The 18,562-nt window shown below is 37.8% G+C and overlaps 3 protein-coding genes across 3 annotated transcripts; all 3 read left to right on the top strand.

The window, feature by feature from the left end:
• Positions 1-5,395: 5,395 nt before the first annotated feature.
• On the top strand, positions 5,396-8,004 carry LOC137748642 (agamous-like MADS-box protein TM6). The gene is made up of 7 exons (XM_068488808.2): positions 5,396-5,739; positions 5,859-5,925; positions 6,049-6,110; positions 6,233-6,332; positions 7,250-7,291; positions 7,381-7,425; positions 7,539-8,004. Exons 1-7 carry the CDS (start codon positions 5,552-5,554, stop codon positions 7,737-7,739), a joined length of 705 nt encoding a protein of 234 aa, XP_068344909.1. The 5' UTR covers positions 5,396-5,551; the 3' UTR covers positions 7,740-8,004.
• A 1,682-nt stretch (positions 8,005-9,686) lies between these two features.
• On the top strand, positions 9,687-14,574 carry LOC137747699 (uncharacterized). The gene is made up of 8 exons (XM_068487857.2): positions 9,687-10,179; positions 10,392-12,158; positions 12,246-12,413; positions 12,514-12,568; positions 12,813-12,961; positions 13,046-13,132; positions 13,514-13,642; positions 13,794-14,574. Exons 1-8 carry the CDS (start codon positions 10,111-10,113, stop codon positions 13,917-13,919), a joined length of 2,550 nt encoding a protein of 849 aa, XP_068343958.2. The 5' UTR covers positions 9,687-10,110; the 3' UTR covers positions 13,920-14,574.
• A 1,381-nt stretch (positions 14,575-15,955) lies between these two features.
• LOC137748426 (uncharacterized) lies at positions 15,956-17,723 on the top strand. Its single transcript, XM_068488574.2, has one exon. The coding sequence runs from the start codon at positions 16,368-16,370 to the stop codon at positions 17,646-17,648; it is 1,281 nt and encodes a 426-aa protein (XP_068344675.2). The 5' UTR covers positions 15,956-16,367; the 3' UTR covers positions 17,649-17,723.
• The last annotated feature ends 839 nt before the right edge of the window (positions 17,724-18,562 follow it).

The following is an 18,562-nucleotide window of genomic DNA, read 5'->3' on the forward strand; positions in this document are numbered from 1 at the left end:
ACGACATTATCTATACTAAGACCATCTCCAACCTTTGGGGATCAAGCTTAAAAATTTAAGCCATAAACCAGAAATTGCTTTTCTCCGCCAATGGTTATGGCTTAAAATTTTAGCCCGAGATCATTAAATAATTATTTTAGCATAATTTCTTTTTTCGGTAACTTTTTGGAAAATAAAATTTTTGTAGATTATCCTAATTTATTTTTACAAACATTTTCATCTAAAAAATATTTAAATTTCGATAAGTAATTAAAAATCATACAAATACATAGGTATTTATACAATTTTAAGTGAAATTTTGATTTAAATAATTTTAAAAGATTATTTTAAACATTAGATTTAATTTTGAGCGGTCAATTTTTTTTTTTTTTTTTTTTTTTATCGTTAGATTTGATTTCATTTGCTCACAGCTGTGGAGCCTAAAATAATCCCAAATATTCTGGAGGCGACACAAGGACTTTTGCCCAAGAAAGACAAAATTACCCTCATTAATTGGGAATGCTTCTCAGATATTCTCACGCTCAGCTCATACTCCTGAAGGTCTCTGCAGCTAAATACGACTACTCACAACTCACATGCCCTTGGTAAGGAAAAGTTAAAGCATTAAAGATAAGATTAATTACCCAAAGGGAATTGTTATTAGCACTTCAAAAATCTCATTCTACACTCCAAACTTTCTATATTAGGAAAGAAAAATACACTTGTGAGGAGTGTATAATGAGATTTTTGGAGTGCGAATAACACTTCCCTTACTCAAATCCTATCCTTAATACATTATCAATTAAAGATTGACTACATTCAAGTAAGTAATCCCTATTTAAATCAATTATGAATAATTACTCAATTATCTCAAGATATTATTTCCTATTTAATATCTTTAAAATATTTCTCCATAATACCTTGGCCAATAAGATGCCGCCATGTGTAGGGTAAAACCCTAACACTATGGCCGGCCCTCTCCTCCTATATATATCCCCAATTCTACCAAATTTCGGTAAGCATTTGCTACCCCTAAAAGCCCTAAACACTTTACTCTTCTCAAAGAAACTAACTTAGGCATCGAAGATCCATTGGCCTACCCCCCCCCCCACCTTGTGGGCACGAGAGGCTTAGGTCTTTGATCAAAAGTGTTGATTGTTTTGCAGGTGCATTTTCGTCAAAGTTAGAGACGGCGAAAATTTGCATCGAAAACATATGTTGATTATAAGTAAAAAACATAAAAGGGTTTGAAATATGACAGTTTGGTGGGTCCAGAATAATTTAAGCTAGACTTAATTTCTGGGAGGAATTTAGCCCAAATATATATTTTCTCCGTAGTGGCTTATTTTAGCCCAATGGTTAGAGATGGTTTGGGGGGGTTTTAAAGCTTATATTTTAAGCTTTATCCTATTAGTTGGAGATGGTCTAAGAGGGTGGGGAAGTGAGCTGAGCCTCACAATGAGTTAGCAGTAATGTGGTTCAAATTTGCTTTTGACGAGAATCGAACCTAAAACCTCTCACTTATAAGTGAAGAGAAATATTACCAGACCGTAGTACTAAATGACCTTATCTCCTTATTTTTGTTCTTCAAGAAAAGTAAAATCACATGGTTGAAGCATTCATGGTCCATAACCAAATATTAAAAAAAAATAAATGAAGTGCAGTAATAATTCTTTATTTTCAATATGAGTTTGTTATAATAAAATGAATATACCTCAAGGGAAAACAATTATCATAAAATTACCTTCCTTTTCACGGGAGGGTGAGAAAAAAAAAAACCCACATGTGCATTTAAAAGTTTCCTCCGTTTAGTTGGATGCGATTATGTGACTAAATTTTGTATCGTACTTCTGTTGCTTTTGTAATTAGGAACCGGATCCTCTTCAGATCCCTAAAAACTGAGCACCCTGAGCAATGATCCTAAACTGTTGAAATTTAATTCAATGGCTACAAACATGGAGTCTCTCTAAAAGTTATAATAATTGTAACCGTTAGATCAAATTTCAATGACCCTGATTTATTTCTCAGGATGCTTAGTTTTTTGGGATTCGGAGAAGATCCGGTTCCTTGTAATTATGTAATTTTGATGATATTTATTATTTGATTTGATTATGAAATATTTCTTTTCTTTAAAAAAAATATTGAGGGTAGTCAATTTTAAGGCCCGTAATTGAGGGAAGACCGGCCTTCCATAGTCGTGCTCCCCGGTCTATGATCTTGGCCGTCGAGTGCTCCTTAATTTGGGTCATATTTAAACGGGGCTAAGCTATTAGAGGCAGCCCTCCAAGTCAACCAATTTGCCAATGTGTAGCCCAAAACATAAGGTTTTTTAACTTTTCGTCTCTCTTTTGATAAATGATAAGATAATTAAATATTGAATTTATTCAAGTTACGAGAAGAAAAATTCGAACTTGAGCGCGATATAACAACACACTTTTCTTGCTAACTTAAGTAAACCTAGGTCTGACCCTAAAACATGACTTTGGTGAATTTCAATTTCACAAAGTTTCATGAAGTGATTAGTAGAGCTATCGACGAGCCGAGCCAACCAAATATCATTCCAATTTGCCAAAAAAATAATATAACAGATTTGAGACTTGTTGTAACAAAAGGGCCAACATCCCCAAACAATTAGGTGGTTTTGTAATACGACCAACACCCTCATATGTGCAAGGTGAGCTGCCCAATCTAAGCACATGCATCTAACTTTCAGCACAGACAAGAGTCATATCCCCACTTATTTGTTGATAATATTTTTTTAATACTCTTAATTAGTCTTTTTTGGGTACTTGAGTTATTGGTTGTGCGATCTGAGATAGCTCATAGCTCCACCCGTCCACCGGCACTTAGGTTTACGGTCTTTATATACGCAGATGCATGATGACTGATGAGTAAGGTGTGTAGACCTGTGCATATGTTTTTGTTTTAGTTATGCAATCATTTACTGTTCTTCTTACATATAATTTACTTTAATTTGCATACTTTTACCTTGTTCAAATCAGTATCAAAACTTTGTTTTCTGGCCTGGATATGTATGGCAGACGTAAGTTCAATGTTTTATAACTTTCATTTGACAAATAAACTGTACAGTCTTTGAATTTAGTCTGTTGATGTGTTGCCTATCAGGGAGCTTTTTTTAATTTTTGAATCTGTTGTATGATATTTAACCATTTGTAAAATTAAAAAAAATTAATAGAAAAGAAGCATTTTGCTTGAGAATATAATGAATCCTTGTTGTAATGTTTGGATTTGTCTGATCACCATGTGTTTAAAACTCAAGTTGTCTAAATTTGTTTCTATGATATTTTGATGTAACGGTTTTATCTTATCACCATTGATTCTAATGCTTTGGTTTTTCTTCTTTGAGAATCACTATTACGTTTGTTCTCTTTTTCATGCAGATGCTGGTTATCACAAGAAAGCATTGTAATCACAATATCAAACTGTATCAGATTAGCATATGTTTCAATGTCATGAAAAGGACTTTTCATGGCGTTGTTCAATGTCATTGTATTGGCAGACTTTCCACGACTCATCGATCTATGACGTGCATTGTGGCGTTTGAAAAACATCATAGAAAGGTTTCCATGACATTTTTCAAACGCCATGAAATTGTTCTATCTAGTAGCTTGATATGAAAAAATACTCAACAAGCTAAGGGGCTTGAACCAATTTGAGAAACTGGCTTATGAACCATTTTTGGGTAATGAATCATATTCTGAAGGAATCTATATGAATTCGGTGGAGTAATCAGCAGTCCAAGAGTGGACCTTCTAAGGAAACTAACACAAAAACTAATAGGTCATCAAGAACACTCAATAGCACAGATTGTGAAGGCAGGAGCTAAAATCAAGGCATGCATACGAAGCTTTAACAAAGAGAGGTCATTCAACCCTTCTGAGAGAGAGAGAGAGAGAGAGAGAGAGAGAGAGAGATGGGACATGCGTTGTGGTAGATAGGTGATAACCAACAACGTTAATATCTTCGAAATCTCTCAATCACACTCCTCACTCAAACTCGATATTGTCGTCCAAGTACAAACTACTCATTTACACCTTGTATATTGTGTATGTGTATCATGAGACACGCAAGTAATTTGGTGGATATGCACTCTGATTACATTGCAAATAATTTATTGAACATGAGTCACTGAAATTAAGTTTTAGTGTTCAAATTAACTCAACTAGTGAAATGTTAACACGACAAAGTTTTGTGAATCTGGCCACATCTTGTATAAATATCTAGAAAGTATTTGAAACACATGTTGTTTGATGGATATATGGTAGAACCAAAACTTTTTTTTGTCACTACAGTATATACATTTCTTATGTTTATTTATCTCCTCATATCGACATATGCGGTTCTTAATTTCCCTAGATTTTGTAAATCAATTTAATCAACTCTATAAGCTCTCCATTGGACCTTGATTACTTCCACAGACCTCTCATTTGAAGAATGTACAATGAAAAACTCATATTGTTGTTTCCTATCACTTGCATGAATTTGGATAAATTTGGTGCCTTATACCCTATCAATGATATAAAAGACTTAAACAATTACTCCTCAAGTCTTTGATTTAACGGAAGCATGTATGTGTCCACGACATATGAAAGGTTTCTATAGTTTGCATATTTACACAGTGTCCAAAGTACGAGATCTTAGCTTCTCTCCTCTAACAGTGACCAATTTCTTAATCTGAAGAGAAATTTGCACAAATAACAAGGCAGGAAATCCCCCTAAGTAAACTTGCCATCTAATAATAAACAAGTGTCACCAATATAAAATATGTCTTACTAATACAAATCTATCACAAAAACAATAGACGCAACATACTTATATACCTATGTCAAGCAAACACAAAAACAATGCAACCCCATATTAAAACCCTAGTTTAGTCGCTGAGAGCATATTAATATATAGATTCTCTTTATGGGTCGAATAGTATAAACACTAGAGAGAAAAGGAGAGATGCTATATCTATCATACATACAGTGTTACTTGCTGGTAATATAATTTTGCATATGTATCAAAAATTGAAAAAATTTGCAAAAGCAAAGGATTTTGTACTACCGCGCGTACATATAAATCTAATCAGTTTGGTCCTAGACACATTCAAAATTTGAGCTCTCCCTAGCATGCATGATATTATGAAACTGTTAACTCAAGTAACTAGCACGCTGAATAGGACTCGTATGTTTTCGTTCCTGTTCCTGTACTGTCGTGGTCAAAAGAATCGAAACCCTATGCACTATAGCTACATCAGACGCTATCATCAGTAGATTCAGAACTACTGTTAAACATTTAACCTAGCAACTAGCAATCTCTAGGCTCTAGCTAGCTAGCTAGCAACAAGCCTTAAGCAGCAGACATTCCTGGTTAGACTACAACCCAACTTTTCATCTCACTTTCCCGATATAGAAACCATTCTGCTTTCCTCTCCATTTCTTCATCCACACATGACTCCCAATATTATATACACAAGCAACCCCCTCTTCCCTTTTTTTTTATATATCAAGTAAAACAAGATCGGAAAATTGCTAGGAAAAGGTAAGAAATTTGAGAGAGAGAAATTATGGGTCGTGGGAAGATTGAAATCAAGCTAATCGAAAACCAGACCAACAGGCAGGTGACCTACTCCAAGAGAAGAAATGGGATCTTCAAGAAGGCTCAGGAGCTCACCGTTCTCTGTGATGCCAAGGTCTCCCTCATTATGCTCTCCAACACTAATAAAATGCACGAGTATATCAGCCCTACCACTACGTACGTCCTTCTCTCATCAAACCCTATTATTATTATTATTTTTTTAATTTATCTTTTATTTTTTATAATTAATTTCCTCCTTTCTTTTGGCAATTTCTGCTTAAATTTTGATGTAATAGGACCAAGAGTATGTATGATGACTATCAGAAAACTATGGGGATCGATCTGTGGAGGACACACCACGAGGTTAATTATAATCAAGGATATCTTCTCTCCACTACTTTTCTTTGTTTATTTTTTTAGATCTTGGAAGTTTTTTAGTGTTTTTTGCTTCTGGTTAATTAATTGGTTCTTTGGCCGCGGGCGCAGTCGATGAAAGACACCTTGTGGAAGTTGAAAGAGATCAACAATAAGCTGAGGAGAGAGATCAGGTAATTACACCTATTCTATTCGGAAATCCAGAAGAAAAAAAAATCAACTTGTTTCTGAGAGGAATATGTATATATATGAATATTACAGGATTAGAGTATTAATTAATGTATAAAATTAACAGGCAGAGGTTGGGCCATGATCTAAACGGCCTGCGCTTTGACGAGCTGGCTTCTCTTGACGATGAGATGCAGTCTTCCTTGGATGCCATACGTCAAAGGAAGGTTGGATTTTCGTTTCTAATATACTTTTAGCTTTCGGTATCAAAAAATAATTATAAAGTTCAAAAGGTATCTGAATATAGATCTGTAAAATCTGATATTAGGGTTCCAGTAATTCCAACCTTTTTGTAATTTTTATTCTGAAAAACTTAAGTCCACACTATTAAGTCCTGATGGATTTCCTAATAATAAACAAATTTTGTAGAATTCCGGAGTAGATATGCAGGGTAATAATTTTTCATAATAAACATTTATTTTGAGGAATATAATAAACAATTTTTTTGACATGTAGAATTTTGTAATCCCTCACACACAAGCCTTGATAATCAGTCATTCAGTATGAAAACACCTTGAAATTTGAGATTTCGATTAAAAGATGAGGACATTATTAATTTGTATGTGTGACAGGATCTTACTGAATAGAAGTTAGTACTGTTCTATTGCTCACACTAATCGTAAGAAAAACGTTACAATCGAAGTTCTACCCATTCGGTCTAGAAGTAGACTCCTACAATTTGAGAAATTTTTTAAAGTGTACAGTATTCAAGCGGATAGTCCACGTGTTATAATACAAGTAGATGACACATAAAAATATATCATTTCCTTCACTTATATTATAACATGTGAATTCACTGCTAGAATAGCCAGCACTTGAAAAAAATTCTAATAAAATTTGGAGGAACCTTCTAATTAAGTTGCTTTGGGCTTTTGCTAGTTATGTAACAATAAAAAAAACCCAAGTTTAAAGCCTAAATGATACTTCATATAGTGTATCTCACTTCCGAAAGCTTCTCCCTACATCCTTAAAAAATCTAGCACAAATAGTACTTCCCAATCCTGTATTTTGTGCATCACTTAATTTGAGCTCCTTGACGTTGATGACGGATTTGGCAATGTAATTATTTGTTGGATTTTTACAGTACCATGTGATCAAAACTCAGACGGAGACCACCAAGAAGAAGGTAATTTAAAAACTTTTACTGGATCATAAGTTAATATTTGTAAGTTTCTAGTACTATTTTTGAAATTCAATAAAATCCCACCACTGCAGGTTAAGAACTTGGAGCAAAGAAGAGGAAACATGCTGCATGGCTATGTAAGAGTATATGAAATCAAGCATCCTAATATATATCAATTCAGTTTCTAATTATTTCCTTTAATTATTATATGTTTTTATTGGTATCTAATACTGTGTTTGAAAACTTAAAGTTTGACCAGGAAGCAGCCAGTGAGGATCCACAGTATGGTTATGAGGACAATGAGGGAGACTACGAATCTGCACTTGCATTGGCAAATGGGGCAAATAACTTGTACACTTTCCACCTCCACCGCAACTCCGACCACCTCCACCACGGAGGAAGTTCGCTCGGCTCCTCCATTACTCATCTGCACGATCTACGCCTTGCTTGATCGTGATCTGAGATATGATTAATCATCACTAAGTTATATATTAAGGTCACTTATAACTGCTTTTGTTCTAAAGTGTTTGCTTAGTGATGATCCTTAGGCAAGGAGTTAGACTTGGACTCCCTCTGAAAACAGATGCATAAATATGTGTGTGATGTTTTAATCAATGATAGCACTAAAAAAAATCCGCGCCCTTGTTGCTTGTGGGTTTGTTTGTATAATTAATACTTCTATTCTATATATATCATGGCTGACATTGCTTTTGATATTTTGGTTTGTTTGTCTTGGATGTTTTGTATTGGCTTTAGGGACTTGTTTGGAAGTGCCTTTAAAATAATTGAAAATGTTTTTGGTGAACATGTTTTTGAAACTAATTCTTAGTAAAAGTTCAAAAGCACTACTATAAGTGCTTCCTGCATGAAGCACTTAGGCCATCTCCAACCAAAGGCTGCCCAGAGGGCTCGTTTTAGCCCTCTAGCCCTCCAAGATATTAATATTTTAATGAACAGTATATGGCCATATTTGCCTTCATCTCCAACAGAGGGCCAAAGGGTCATAGGGCTCATTTTAGCCCTGTCACAAAAAATCGTCTTCAACCGAGGGCCAAAAATAGAAGTTATAGAAAAAAAATAGAAGTTATAGGAAAAAAAATTGTGTAAAAAAAAAAATTCAAAAATAACGGCTAGCTGAATTTGTCTTAGAATTCCTGTCGGTTATATTCGACAGGAATGCTAGAATTTCTAGCCCAGCCCAAGGCTAGCTAGATTAGGTTAGCCCTTTGGCCCTTTCAAATTCTGTGGGGCTCACGAGCCCTCTAGCCTAGCCCTTGGTTGGAGACGATTTTCGGGCTAGTTTCAGCCCTCTAGCCCTCTGGACCCTTCGGTTGGAGATGACCTTATTTGGTGCTTCTTCAAAGAGCACTTAACCTACTTTCGGAATCCAAAATCAATTTCATGAAAGTGCTTCCTACATACATACCATAGGAATTTTATGAAAGATGTAGAGGGTTATTTTAGTTAGTTCCATTTTTATGTCTTTAATTCTTTCTTTTTTTTGTTAGTTAATTGAGTCAATTTATGTCAGAGTTAATAATTACAGTCTAATATTGTCACATCCCGGCCCGAGCCCCCACCACATCTCGAGCTCAACTCCACCTAACATGATATTGTCCGCTTTAGGCCCCGACCACGCCCTCACAGTTTTGTTTCTGGGAACTCACGCTAGCAGAACTTCTCAATGGGTCACCTAACCTGGGAATGCTCTCGCCCAAATTCACTTAACTTTAGAGTTCCGATGGAACTCGAAACCAGTGAGCTCCCAAGAGGCCTCGTGCTAATTGGAGGTGGGCATGTACATATAAGGCATAGAGGATCCTCTCTCCTGGGCGAAGTATGATCTAACAAATATGTTATGTTGTCAGTTTATCATGATTCATGATTGAAGTTTTAAAGTTGTCATGAAAATATTTTGACACCCAAAAACATGTTTCACTAGGAGCAATCCTTATATGCTTTTGTTTCTTCCTTTTTGGTTAATCAGTAATTTGTTATGCATGAAATTTAAATTCAATATCCCCTTCAACAAAATAAAGACTAATGCATTGCTAGACCAGATGCTCATGTAACTTCAAATGCATTATTTAAAAAGTAAGGACTAATCCTCTAACAAGTTCCTACTTTTTGTCTTTCCTTTGTTTGTCTTTTGAATATTGTTTGATAAGAGATATGAGTTAGATCAGCTGATCAAAATACTATACTTTCTTTTTTGGTATCCAGATGCGAATTCCCGTTACTGTAGATTAGAATAATTTTAATAAATTATTACCTTATCATAAAAAAAAGGTCAAGTGAGAGCTTTAATTTTCTTGGGCTTGATCTTGGGATTGGGTGTGGGCTTGACTTTGGTGCAAGACAACTTCACGAAGACGACGTCGCCGCAGCGAATTAGATTAATCTACGAAACCCAAAAGGAAAAAGATCGGCCAAGACATTTTGGTAACTTGCAGGAAACTCAAAAGTAAAACCAAATCCAACCAATCAAATTAACAAAAATCAAGCATCCGCGAGCCGAATCCCAAAACGCGAATCTCTCACGTTAAACTCAGCCAGCCAGCCAGCCAGTCCATGAACCGTTACGCGCGTGTTCGTAAAGTCACACAGCTCAGTCGCTACTTTTTCACTCCTGGCGCTCTTTCCACTCGCCTGACTCGGTCGGCTCAGTAACTCGCCACTGCCTGCAACTCCACCACCACTGTCAGAAAATTCACAACTCTCAGAGGCTTCGAATTCGCCGAGATCTCCGAGAATTTTGAAAATTTCAGAAGAAAATAATCACTTGCATTTGAATTTCGGGACGATTTCGGAAGCGAATCCATATGGAAGCAGTGGCTTCGGCTCCTCCATGGATGCCGGAAGACGACCTCCGCTTGAAGGATGCCATGGAGGTAATCCTTTGCAATTTTCTCCCAAATTTACGCAATTTCCTTTTCAGTCCTTTTACTTTTCAGTTATTGCCGTTGCTGCCATTAAAGCTATCATCCTCTTCTGCTTTGCGTCTGGTTTTTTATTCTTTTAATTTTAATTTTTTTTAAATTTTATGGAGTGGTTGTTAGAATTAATTTTTGAAAATCTCCTTGGTGCTTTTTAACGGTTACAGACAGGTGCTTCTCTGGAAGCACTTGCCAGAGGCGCGGTGCGATTTTCGCGCAAATTCACAATCGGAGAGTTGCGGGAGCGGTGGTGCTCGCTTCTCTACGACGCTGATGTCTCGGCGGAGGCGTCGGCTCGGTTGGCGAAGTTGGAAGGTTGCAATTCCAACTCAGCGTCCAAGGCTAGTAGATTCAGTCGTTCTAGGGGTTTGCAGCGAAAATCCGATAGCATACGGAAGCATTACTATGCTATGCAGAAGATAGAGAGGAGACTAGGCGATGTTAATTCCGTTGATCCCGATTCTTATCAGAAGGACTTTTTCGATCGTAATTTTCTTTTCAGGCCGGACATTGATAATGGCGAGGCTTTAGAGGAAAATTTTGGGGCTGGAGATCATAACCAGCCCTTGTTTTTGGATTGTGATGTGGATAACGGCGATGCTGCTAATGCATTTCTTGGTGGAGAGCGTGTTTCGATTGGAAATCATGGTGCGGAGGGAGGTGGAGAGCATGTTGCGATTGGAAATCATGGTGCGGAGGGTGGTGGAGAGTGTGTTTCAATTGGAAATCATGGTGTGGAGGGAGATGGGGAGTGTGTTCCGATTGGAAATTATGTTGTGGAGGGAGTTGTCGGGGAAGGGTGCTCAAATGAATTTGTCGAACAGGTTTCTTTGCTGCCAGATAACGAATTAGGAGAGAATGCTTTTTGCCATGATAATGCCTGTCAAGATCTGCCTGCTTATGGAGATGATGCAATTGATTTTGGGAATGCCTTAGATGCGGAAGATATAGGGCCATCTCATGCATCTGTAGATGAGCCTCTTTGGAAAACGATTGAGGATGTACGGGCACCAGAAATGCCAATGGATGTCAGCATGGGGGTTAATGGTGAGGATGCCGAAAAGACATTGGTAGTTACTGATGATATGGATGTGGATAATATTGGTTCATCTCAATACGACGATATCCATTTTGAGGAAGTGTTTAATGATGAACTGATTAGGTCTGTCACAGTTTCCGGGGGTGATTATGCAGACATAGACCTTGCGAATGAGTATGAGCTTGCCTTCATGTATGCCAGTGGCAAGGAGTCAATAGATAAGTCCTCTTCTGAAAACCTGAATCCAATTTCGTTGAGTAAGACCAAGGATGTTCATGAAAATGATGTACCGTCTCACTCTGGCCAAGATCTTCCCCCACAGTTGATTTCAGATTCATGCCAGGTTGTTACAGACAATATGCAGGCTGCCGAGATGGATGTTGCTGCTGAACTGTCTCACTCTGGCCAAGATGATCAGCGTATTATCTCTTGTTCCGAAGCCAATATGACAGCATCTACGTCAGTGCCACATCCTCTTACTCCTGAACTTAATCATGAAGAGATGATCTGCACGTTGAATACTGAGGACCCTGAAATCCCATGCAATGATGATATATTTCCATCTACTGCAACTGTTCATGCTGTAGGGGAACCAACCTTAAAAGGAGCTCATGAATTGGCTTCCTCAACTGGTAAAAGAAAATGCGATCAACAAAGGAAAGAAGAAGATCCTGCACGACCTTTTAAGGTTCCCCAGATGGTGGGATACGACACAAGTACAGAAGACAGCCCTAACCATGCACTTGGTTCTTTTGGAGTTAAAGCTCTATATGGTGATAGTAAATGTGTAGCTTCAGTCTCCAAACATGATAAAAATGTCATTGCCGACCAAAGCCAAAGCAGATCAGCACATGCACCATCTAAGTCCATCACCAATCAAGGGCTCAAAGAAGAGGTTATTAATTTTTTAACTGCAGTCACTTCATAAATTTCTTGGTTGCTCTTGCAAATATGTATTACTAAAGCTGATTGTTGTGAACAGGGAGTAGAAGCTCCTTTTACAATTGCAGAACTTGCACCCTTATGCGCAGAGGGTTCTACAACTTTCCCAGAACCAGAAGCCAACCCATCAGTACTAGATCGTGAAGAATCTGAGGAAAAATCTGATGATGATGCTGACATTCCTTGTTATTCTGATATTGAAGCGATGGCAAGCATTAATAGTTCTGTTGATTAGCTAGATTTTCTGTAATCTTCTACTTAGTCCATTTCTAGGATCTGCCCCTCTAACTGGTTTATGCTATTTTCAGATACTTGAGATGGATTTATATCCTCTGGATCAGGATTCATACATCAGTAGTGAAGGTAACTCGTCTTATTATTTTTATAAATAATTTAAACATAATACTTAAAAGATTTTATGTGTAATAAGTGATAAAACTTTACATTAGCTGCCTTCCCTTATATTCTGGTTATTGAGAAACCATCAACCAAATGTGGCAAAGAGTTCCGCTTTGTATGTGACAGTTGAACATATAGAATGTCATGTATAATGGTCTGTATTGTTTTGTGCTTGTCTTTTTTATGTTCTTTTCTGTGGTATTTGCAGTCTTAGAGTATCAAAACGAGGATTCTAAAAGAAAAATCATGAGGTTGGAACAGTGTGCACGATCCTCTATGCAAAGAACCCTTGCATCTAAAGGTGCACTTGCAGTATTGTATGGAAACCAGATAAAGGAATACATTAAGAAAACTGAGGTGTGTTTGTTTGGATTTTAAAGTTTCGATTCAAATTCATGCCGCTCCTTTGCAAACCTGTTGCATCCTCTTCCTACTTTGTAGGTAATAATTGGCAGATCAACAGAAGATAACGAAGTTGATATTGACTTGGGAAAGGAAGGGCGGCATAAGAAAATATCTCGGCGGCAGGTGGGACATTTTTGCCCTTCTAATCCTATTATGATCGTTCCAGGACCTTTTGTTTCCCTTCCTTGCAATATGATAATTGACTCAATCTGTAGAATGGGATTAAGGTGTTGGAAAAACTGTTTCCTGAGTTTTTTGACAAATGATACAATGAATTGTGATGGGGGAAATAAAATAAGGGTGGCGATTTCCACAATCCCCTTTTATCCATTCATGCTCCTTCGCCTAATTTTTGTTCTTTGGGCGACTTTGGTCATTGTCTCTATAAATCTGACTTCACAGCAGGGTAGAACAAGGAGGAAGTGTTACTTTGCTTGTTTTTATGTTGTTATATTCCTTCCAAGAAATTTCGCTATGATTTTAATACGACTTTTGTTTCTTTAGGCTTTTATAAAGATGGAAGGAGATGGTTCTTTCTCCTTGAAGAATCTTGGCAAGAGTTCAATATTTTTGAATGGTGAAGAAGTTGCTTCGGGACAGCGTGTTAGTCTTAGTTCAAGTAATTTGATTGAGGTAAATAGGTTTCTGTTTCACTATGCAACCGATTATATTCTTATATTGTTATTTTTTCATGCTACCATTCTTGTTTCGTCTTTCCCTCAAACGTGCTTCCTCCTACTTATTTAGTACTCTCGACTAATTTGTTGTTAATGACAATCTGCAGATTAGGGACATGTATTTTAATTTTGAGACAAATCACAAATCTGTGAGGCAGTATCTGGGAAGAATTGGCCAGAAAAGCGAGGATAAGCACACCAAGTTCGAATGGTCACCTGAGAGAGGCCCATAAGTGGAGAATAATATGACAAGGTGCCTTTCTTGTTCCAATTCTTTTCGAGTAGACCATACTTGGTCTGTTATACTTTATTATTATTAATTAGGAGCATCCTCACCCTGCCTGATTATAGAATGTATAGGCTTTTTATATAAACTGCCCCATGAGATTGGCATAACTTTTGGTCCCTAAGATTTAAAATTGTTAGAACCGGTTTGTCAACCGTTAATCATTTTGGTTCCTGAGTTTGTCCATCATTAATCATTTTGGTCATTTTGTGAAAAGATTTCCACAAATAAGGAATAAAATGACAAAAATACCCTCAAATTTTATCAAATCATTTTGGCTTTATTAGATTGAGGGTATTTTTATCATTTTGGTTCTTATTTAACAGAGATTTTTCACGGGATGACCAAAATGATTGATAGTGGACAAACTCAGGGATCACTTCTATCGATTTCAAATCTTAGTGACCAAAGTGAGGAGTTATGTCAATTTCAATAACTATTTCGGCTAAATTTCTATGTATAGTAGTTAATCCTTCAGCCCGAAGGACGAAAAGTTGTAGTACAAAAGTATATGTATATATAGATATATCAGTTTTGCTATTGTAACCAATGGTAACAGTAACTAACCAGCTCCTTGTTATCTTAACTTTTGATCTTTCCCATTTTGGCCATGTTATTATTGTCTCTCTATTTATGGACAATTGTCGTCCATTATACTTAAACTCATAATCTCTCTCATGAAAAAAGAGATTGAGTGCCGCTAAACTAAATAATCATTGGGTTATAGTTATCTGTTTTAGACTTTTAGTTTAACAGTCGAAGTTTACTGTTTTTTATTGTCACGAACTGCACTGAAATACGACTACTTCAACATGAACCCAGTTGGTTGATGTATTTCTTAATTCATAGTATGATTTCTAAACAATGTTCCTGAGTGGTGGTTGGAAGTTGGAAAATACCAAACGCCAATCTGCATTCTGGAAATCGGTTGGCTTTTGGAAAAAATCTGCTGTGTTTTCAAGTTTGTTAGCTTTTCTAATAAGGACTTGTAATAAAAGTGCTTTCACCAATTAGGACGTATCATTCACCAACTTAGAGGCTGTCTGTAACAACTGAATCATAGGGGAATCGATTCTATGAGCTGGTTTTTTTTTTTTTTCAAAATGGCCACCCACCTTTGTTTTATCTTTTTCTTTTCTTTGTGATTGCGACCTAGAACTGGCTTCTGCTTTTGTAAGGAAGCCATTTTTAACGGCTTATACAGAACTAAGGCAAAGGGGATCATGTTCGATTGACAGCATGATTAGCCTTATAGAAAATTACAGTCTGACATGTATACAATGATGTCTCTTTGCAACCACAAGAGTTCCTCTGATAGATAAAGCATTACACGGCTGAAATGCTCATTGCGGATAAGTTCATCACTTCTCACATTCTTTGCAACGAGGAACGACTCATTTTTCTCATTTTTTGTAAATAAAACATTTAGTAATAGTGTCAATTGTAAGTGAAATTATGGGATCAAGCAATCGGACCATGTGTCTGTGCAGACCAAGACACAAAACTTCCCTTACCCCACTACGCCCGGTTTGTTATATTCACCCGACACATTTTCATCCTCATTTCACCTCACACCGCATGCAAATCAGGTGTCGTACCCCAGACCTTCTCAAAGTTGTAGACATTGTGGATGAGAACGGGCTGTTGATGTAAAAGGGCCAAGCATTTGTAGCCACGTGTCAATCCAAACATTGTGATTCGCATCCGAAGTCGATCTGGACTGTGACACAATTTCCACTCCCGACTAAACTAAGTGGTGCTAACGAACTCAAGAACTTTTGCATTATCTTTTACTTCAAGTCTTCAACATTATGAAACCATGGCTCTCACAAAAGCAAATTTCATTTTTTTAACGAATGATATTATTTACATGGATGAAATAAGCTTAAATTTACAATATGTTAGCAATAATGTGATTTATATTCGTTTGGACAAGAATCAAACTTAATATCGTACAAGTAAAAAAGCACACCACTAAACCGTAATACTAAATGGCTTATAAAAACTTCTTATATATTTACCGTCCAAAACATTCTTATACATAATATTGTATTATTGACTTTAAACGTTACCATATACGATTCCTTCTTGTACATGAGAAATAAAGAAAGAGAGATACCAAAGACAGCTCACCACAAGCAACTAGCAGTAGCCGCCGCCGCTTCAGCCCAACCAACACACGTCACTATATAAGATCGCTGAACTCTGTCTGATTCCCAATACCAAAAGCCAACAAAGTGCTTTCCTCGCTTAAGCACTTTTCCCCTCTGCCTCGCATCAAAATTCCGACTCTGATTCAAAACCAACGGTCCAGATCAACCTCTCCCTCCTCCCCTGTTTCTGCAACTTCACACTCCCCACCCCCAACTGATCAAATTTCCACAAAAACCACTTCATGGGTGTCTCCATTTCCGATTTCTCCCTATTTTTCCTGATCATGTTCGTAATTTCATCCGCAAATCTGCAGCTTGGAGCAGAATCCAAGACTTTCTGGGCCGACATTGAAGCTCTCAAGGAGTTCAAGAACTCACTCGACCCCGGCTCAGTGCGTCCGGGCTCGTGCGTCAGCTCCTGGGATTTCAACCTCGACCCATGCGACAACCTCTTCAGCGACCGGTTCACCTGCGGCTTCCGCTGCGACAAGGTTGACTCCTCGTCGTCAGTCAGCAGGCTCACCGAGCTCACCCTCGACCAGGCCGGCTACTCCGGCTCGCTCTCCTCCCTCTCCTGGAACTTCCCGTATTTGCAAACACTCGACCTCTCCAACAACTTCTTCTCCGGGTCGATCCCCGAGTCGCTCTCCAACTTAACAGGGCTCATTCGACTCGGTCTCTCCGGTAACTCGTTCTCCGGCGCAATTCCCGACTCAATTGGATCGCTTTCGAACCTCGTGGAGCTTTTTCTCGACAACAACCGCCTCGACGGCGCAACCCCATCGAGCTTGAACGGCCTGGCGGGGTTGCAGCGGCTCGAGCTCCAAGGGAACCTGCTCAGCGGCGAGTTTCCCGAGTTGGGTTCTCTTCAGAACCTAAGCTACTTAGACGCCAGCAACAACGCCATCTCCGGAGGTGTCCCACTAAATTTCCCGACATCTCTGCTCCAAATCTCCATGCGAAACAACAGCCTAGTAGGAAACATCCCGGAAAACATCAAACAGTTGGGTTTTCTGCAAGTGCTCGACCTGAGTCACAACCAACTCGGCGGTGCCGTCCCCGCCCACCTCTTCAACCACCTGTCGCTACAGCAGCTCACTCTCTCCTTCAACCAATTCACGTCCGTAAAGCCCCCGGTTTCTCCTTCTCCGGGCGCCCAGAGCGCGCTCATTGCACTAGACCTCAGCAACAACGAGCTCAGCGGAATGCTACCGCTGTTCATGGCGGCGATGCGGAAGCTCTCGGCATTGACGCTGGAGAACAATAAGTTCACGGGTATGATTCCGACCCAGTACGCGCTCAAAGTGGCGGTGCCCGGATCCGGAGTCTCGAAGCTCGAGAGGCTCCTGCTGCGTGGGAATTACTTGTGCGGACCCATCCCGCGTCCTCTGCTCGGGTTAAAACCCGGTTCGGCGAATGTGGTTTTGGGCAATAATTGCCTGTACAGGTGTCCCAGGATTTACCATGTTTGTAAAGGTGGCGATCAGAAATCGTATCATAAGTGTAGAAGCTTCCGCCCATAAATAATAACATGAATAAATTTTATTAATTTACTTATTGTAATTTTATTTTTTTAATAAATGATATTTTTACACTAAGTGCGTGAGGAGTGGGTTTATGACACATCCCGACCCGGAATGAGGTGTGGTCGGGGTCCAAAATGGACAATATCATGTTACGACGGAGTCGAACTTGAGATGTGGTGGGGGTCCGGGCCGGGATGTGACAGTTTAGTTTCATAATGCGCTAGCAATAATGTGAATGAAATTCATCTTTTGTATTATTACTGTATTAATTTGTAAAATTATATATGACAAACTGTTGAAATTATTTCATTTTCCACCCTTCTAATTTATTCTCAGTAACAATTTGGTCACTACTTCGTTTAAAAATTGACACTTTACTACTTGAAATTACGAATTCTTAGTCTATTAACTTCGACGCAACACTTTAGTTGGTTCATTCATTTGCTTACGTGGAGTCATATCGATGAACAACAGATTAACAAATGTCATGCAGACAATAAGTAAGATTTTTTTTTTTAGTGAAAACTATAATCTAGAAGATATAGATAATAGAGAGCAGAAGATTAAAGTTTAGGAACTAATCTTACTCATTGCGTGTTATGTAAAATGAGTAGTCTCGAAATTGATAGTTCGAGAAATGGAAAGGTCAATAATAGTGCAATAATTTTTATTTTAAAGTAATAAAGCCCAAAATTTAGAAAGAAAAAAAAAAAACAAGAACCTAAACCATAAAGAGCGCCAATATAATTCTTAAATTAACTTAAATTATTACTAATTTTGATTATCTTCCTCTTAATTTTCATTTTTTCTGGTGTGGTTTTGTTTTTAGTTTTATTTCTATTTTTATTTTTAAAGTTTCTGGAAGGTGTGGAAATTGAGGAAATGTTTGGTAAAATAGTGGTAATAATAAT

The sequence above is a fragment of the Pyrus communis genome, chromosome 2, assembly GCF_041283825.1.
Source record: "Pyrus communis isolate YQ-2024b chromosome 2, ASM4128382v1, whole genome shotgun sequence".
Taxonomy (NCBI): domain Eukaryota; kingdom Viridiplantae; phylum Streptophyta; class Magnoliopsida; order Rosales; family Rosaceae; genus Pyrus; species Pyrus communis.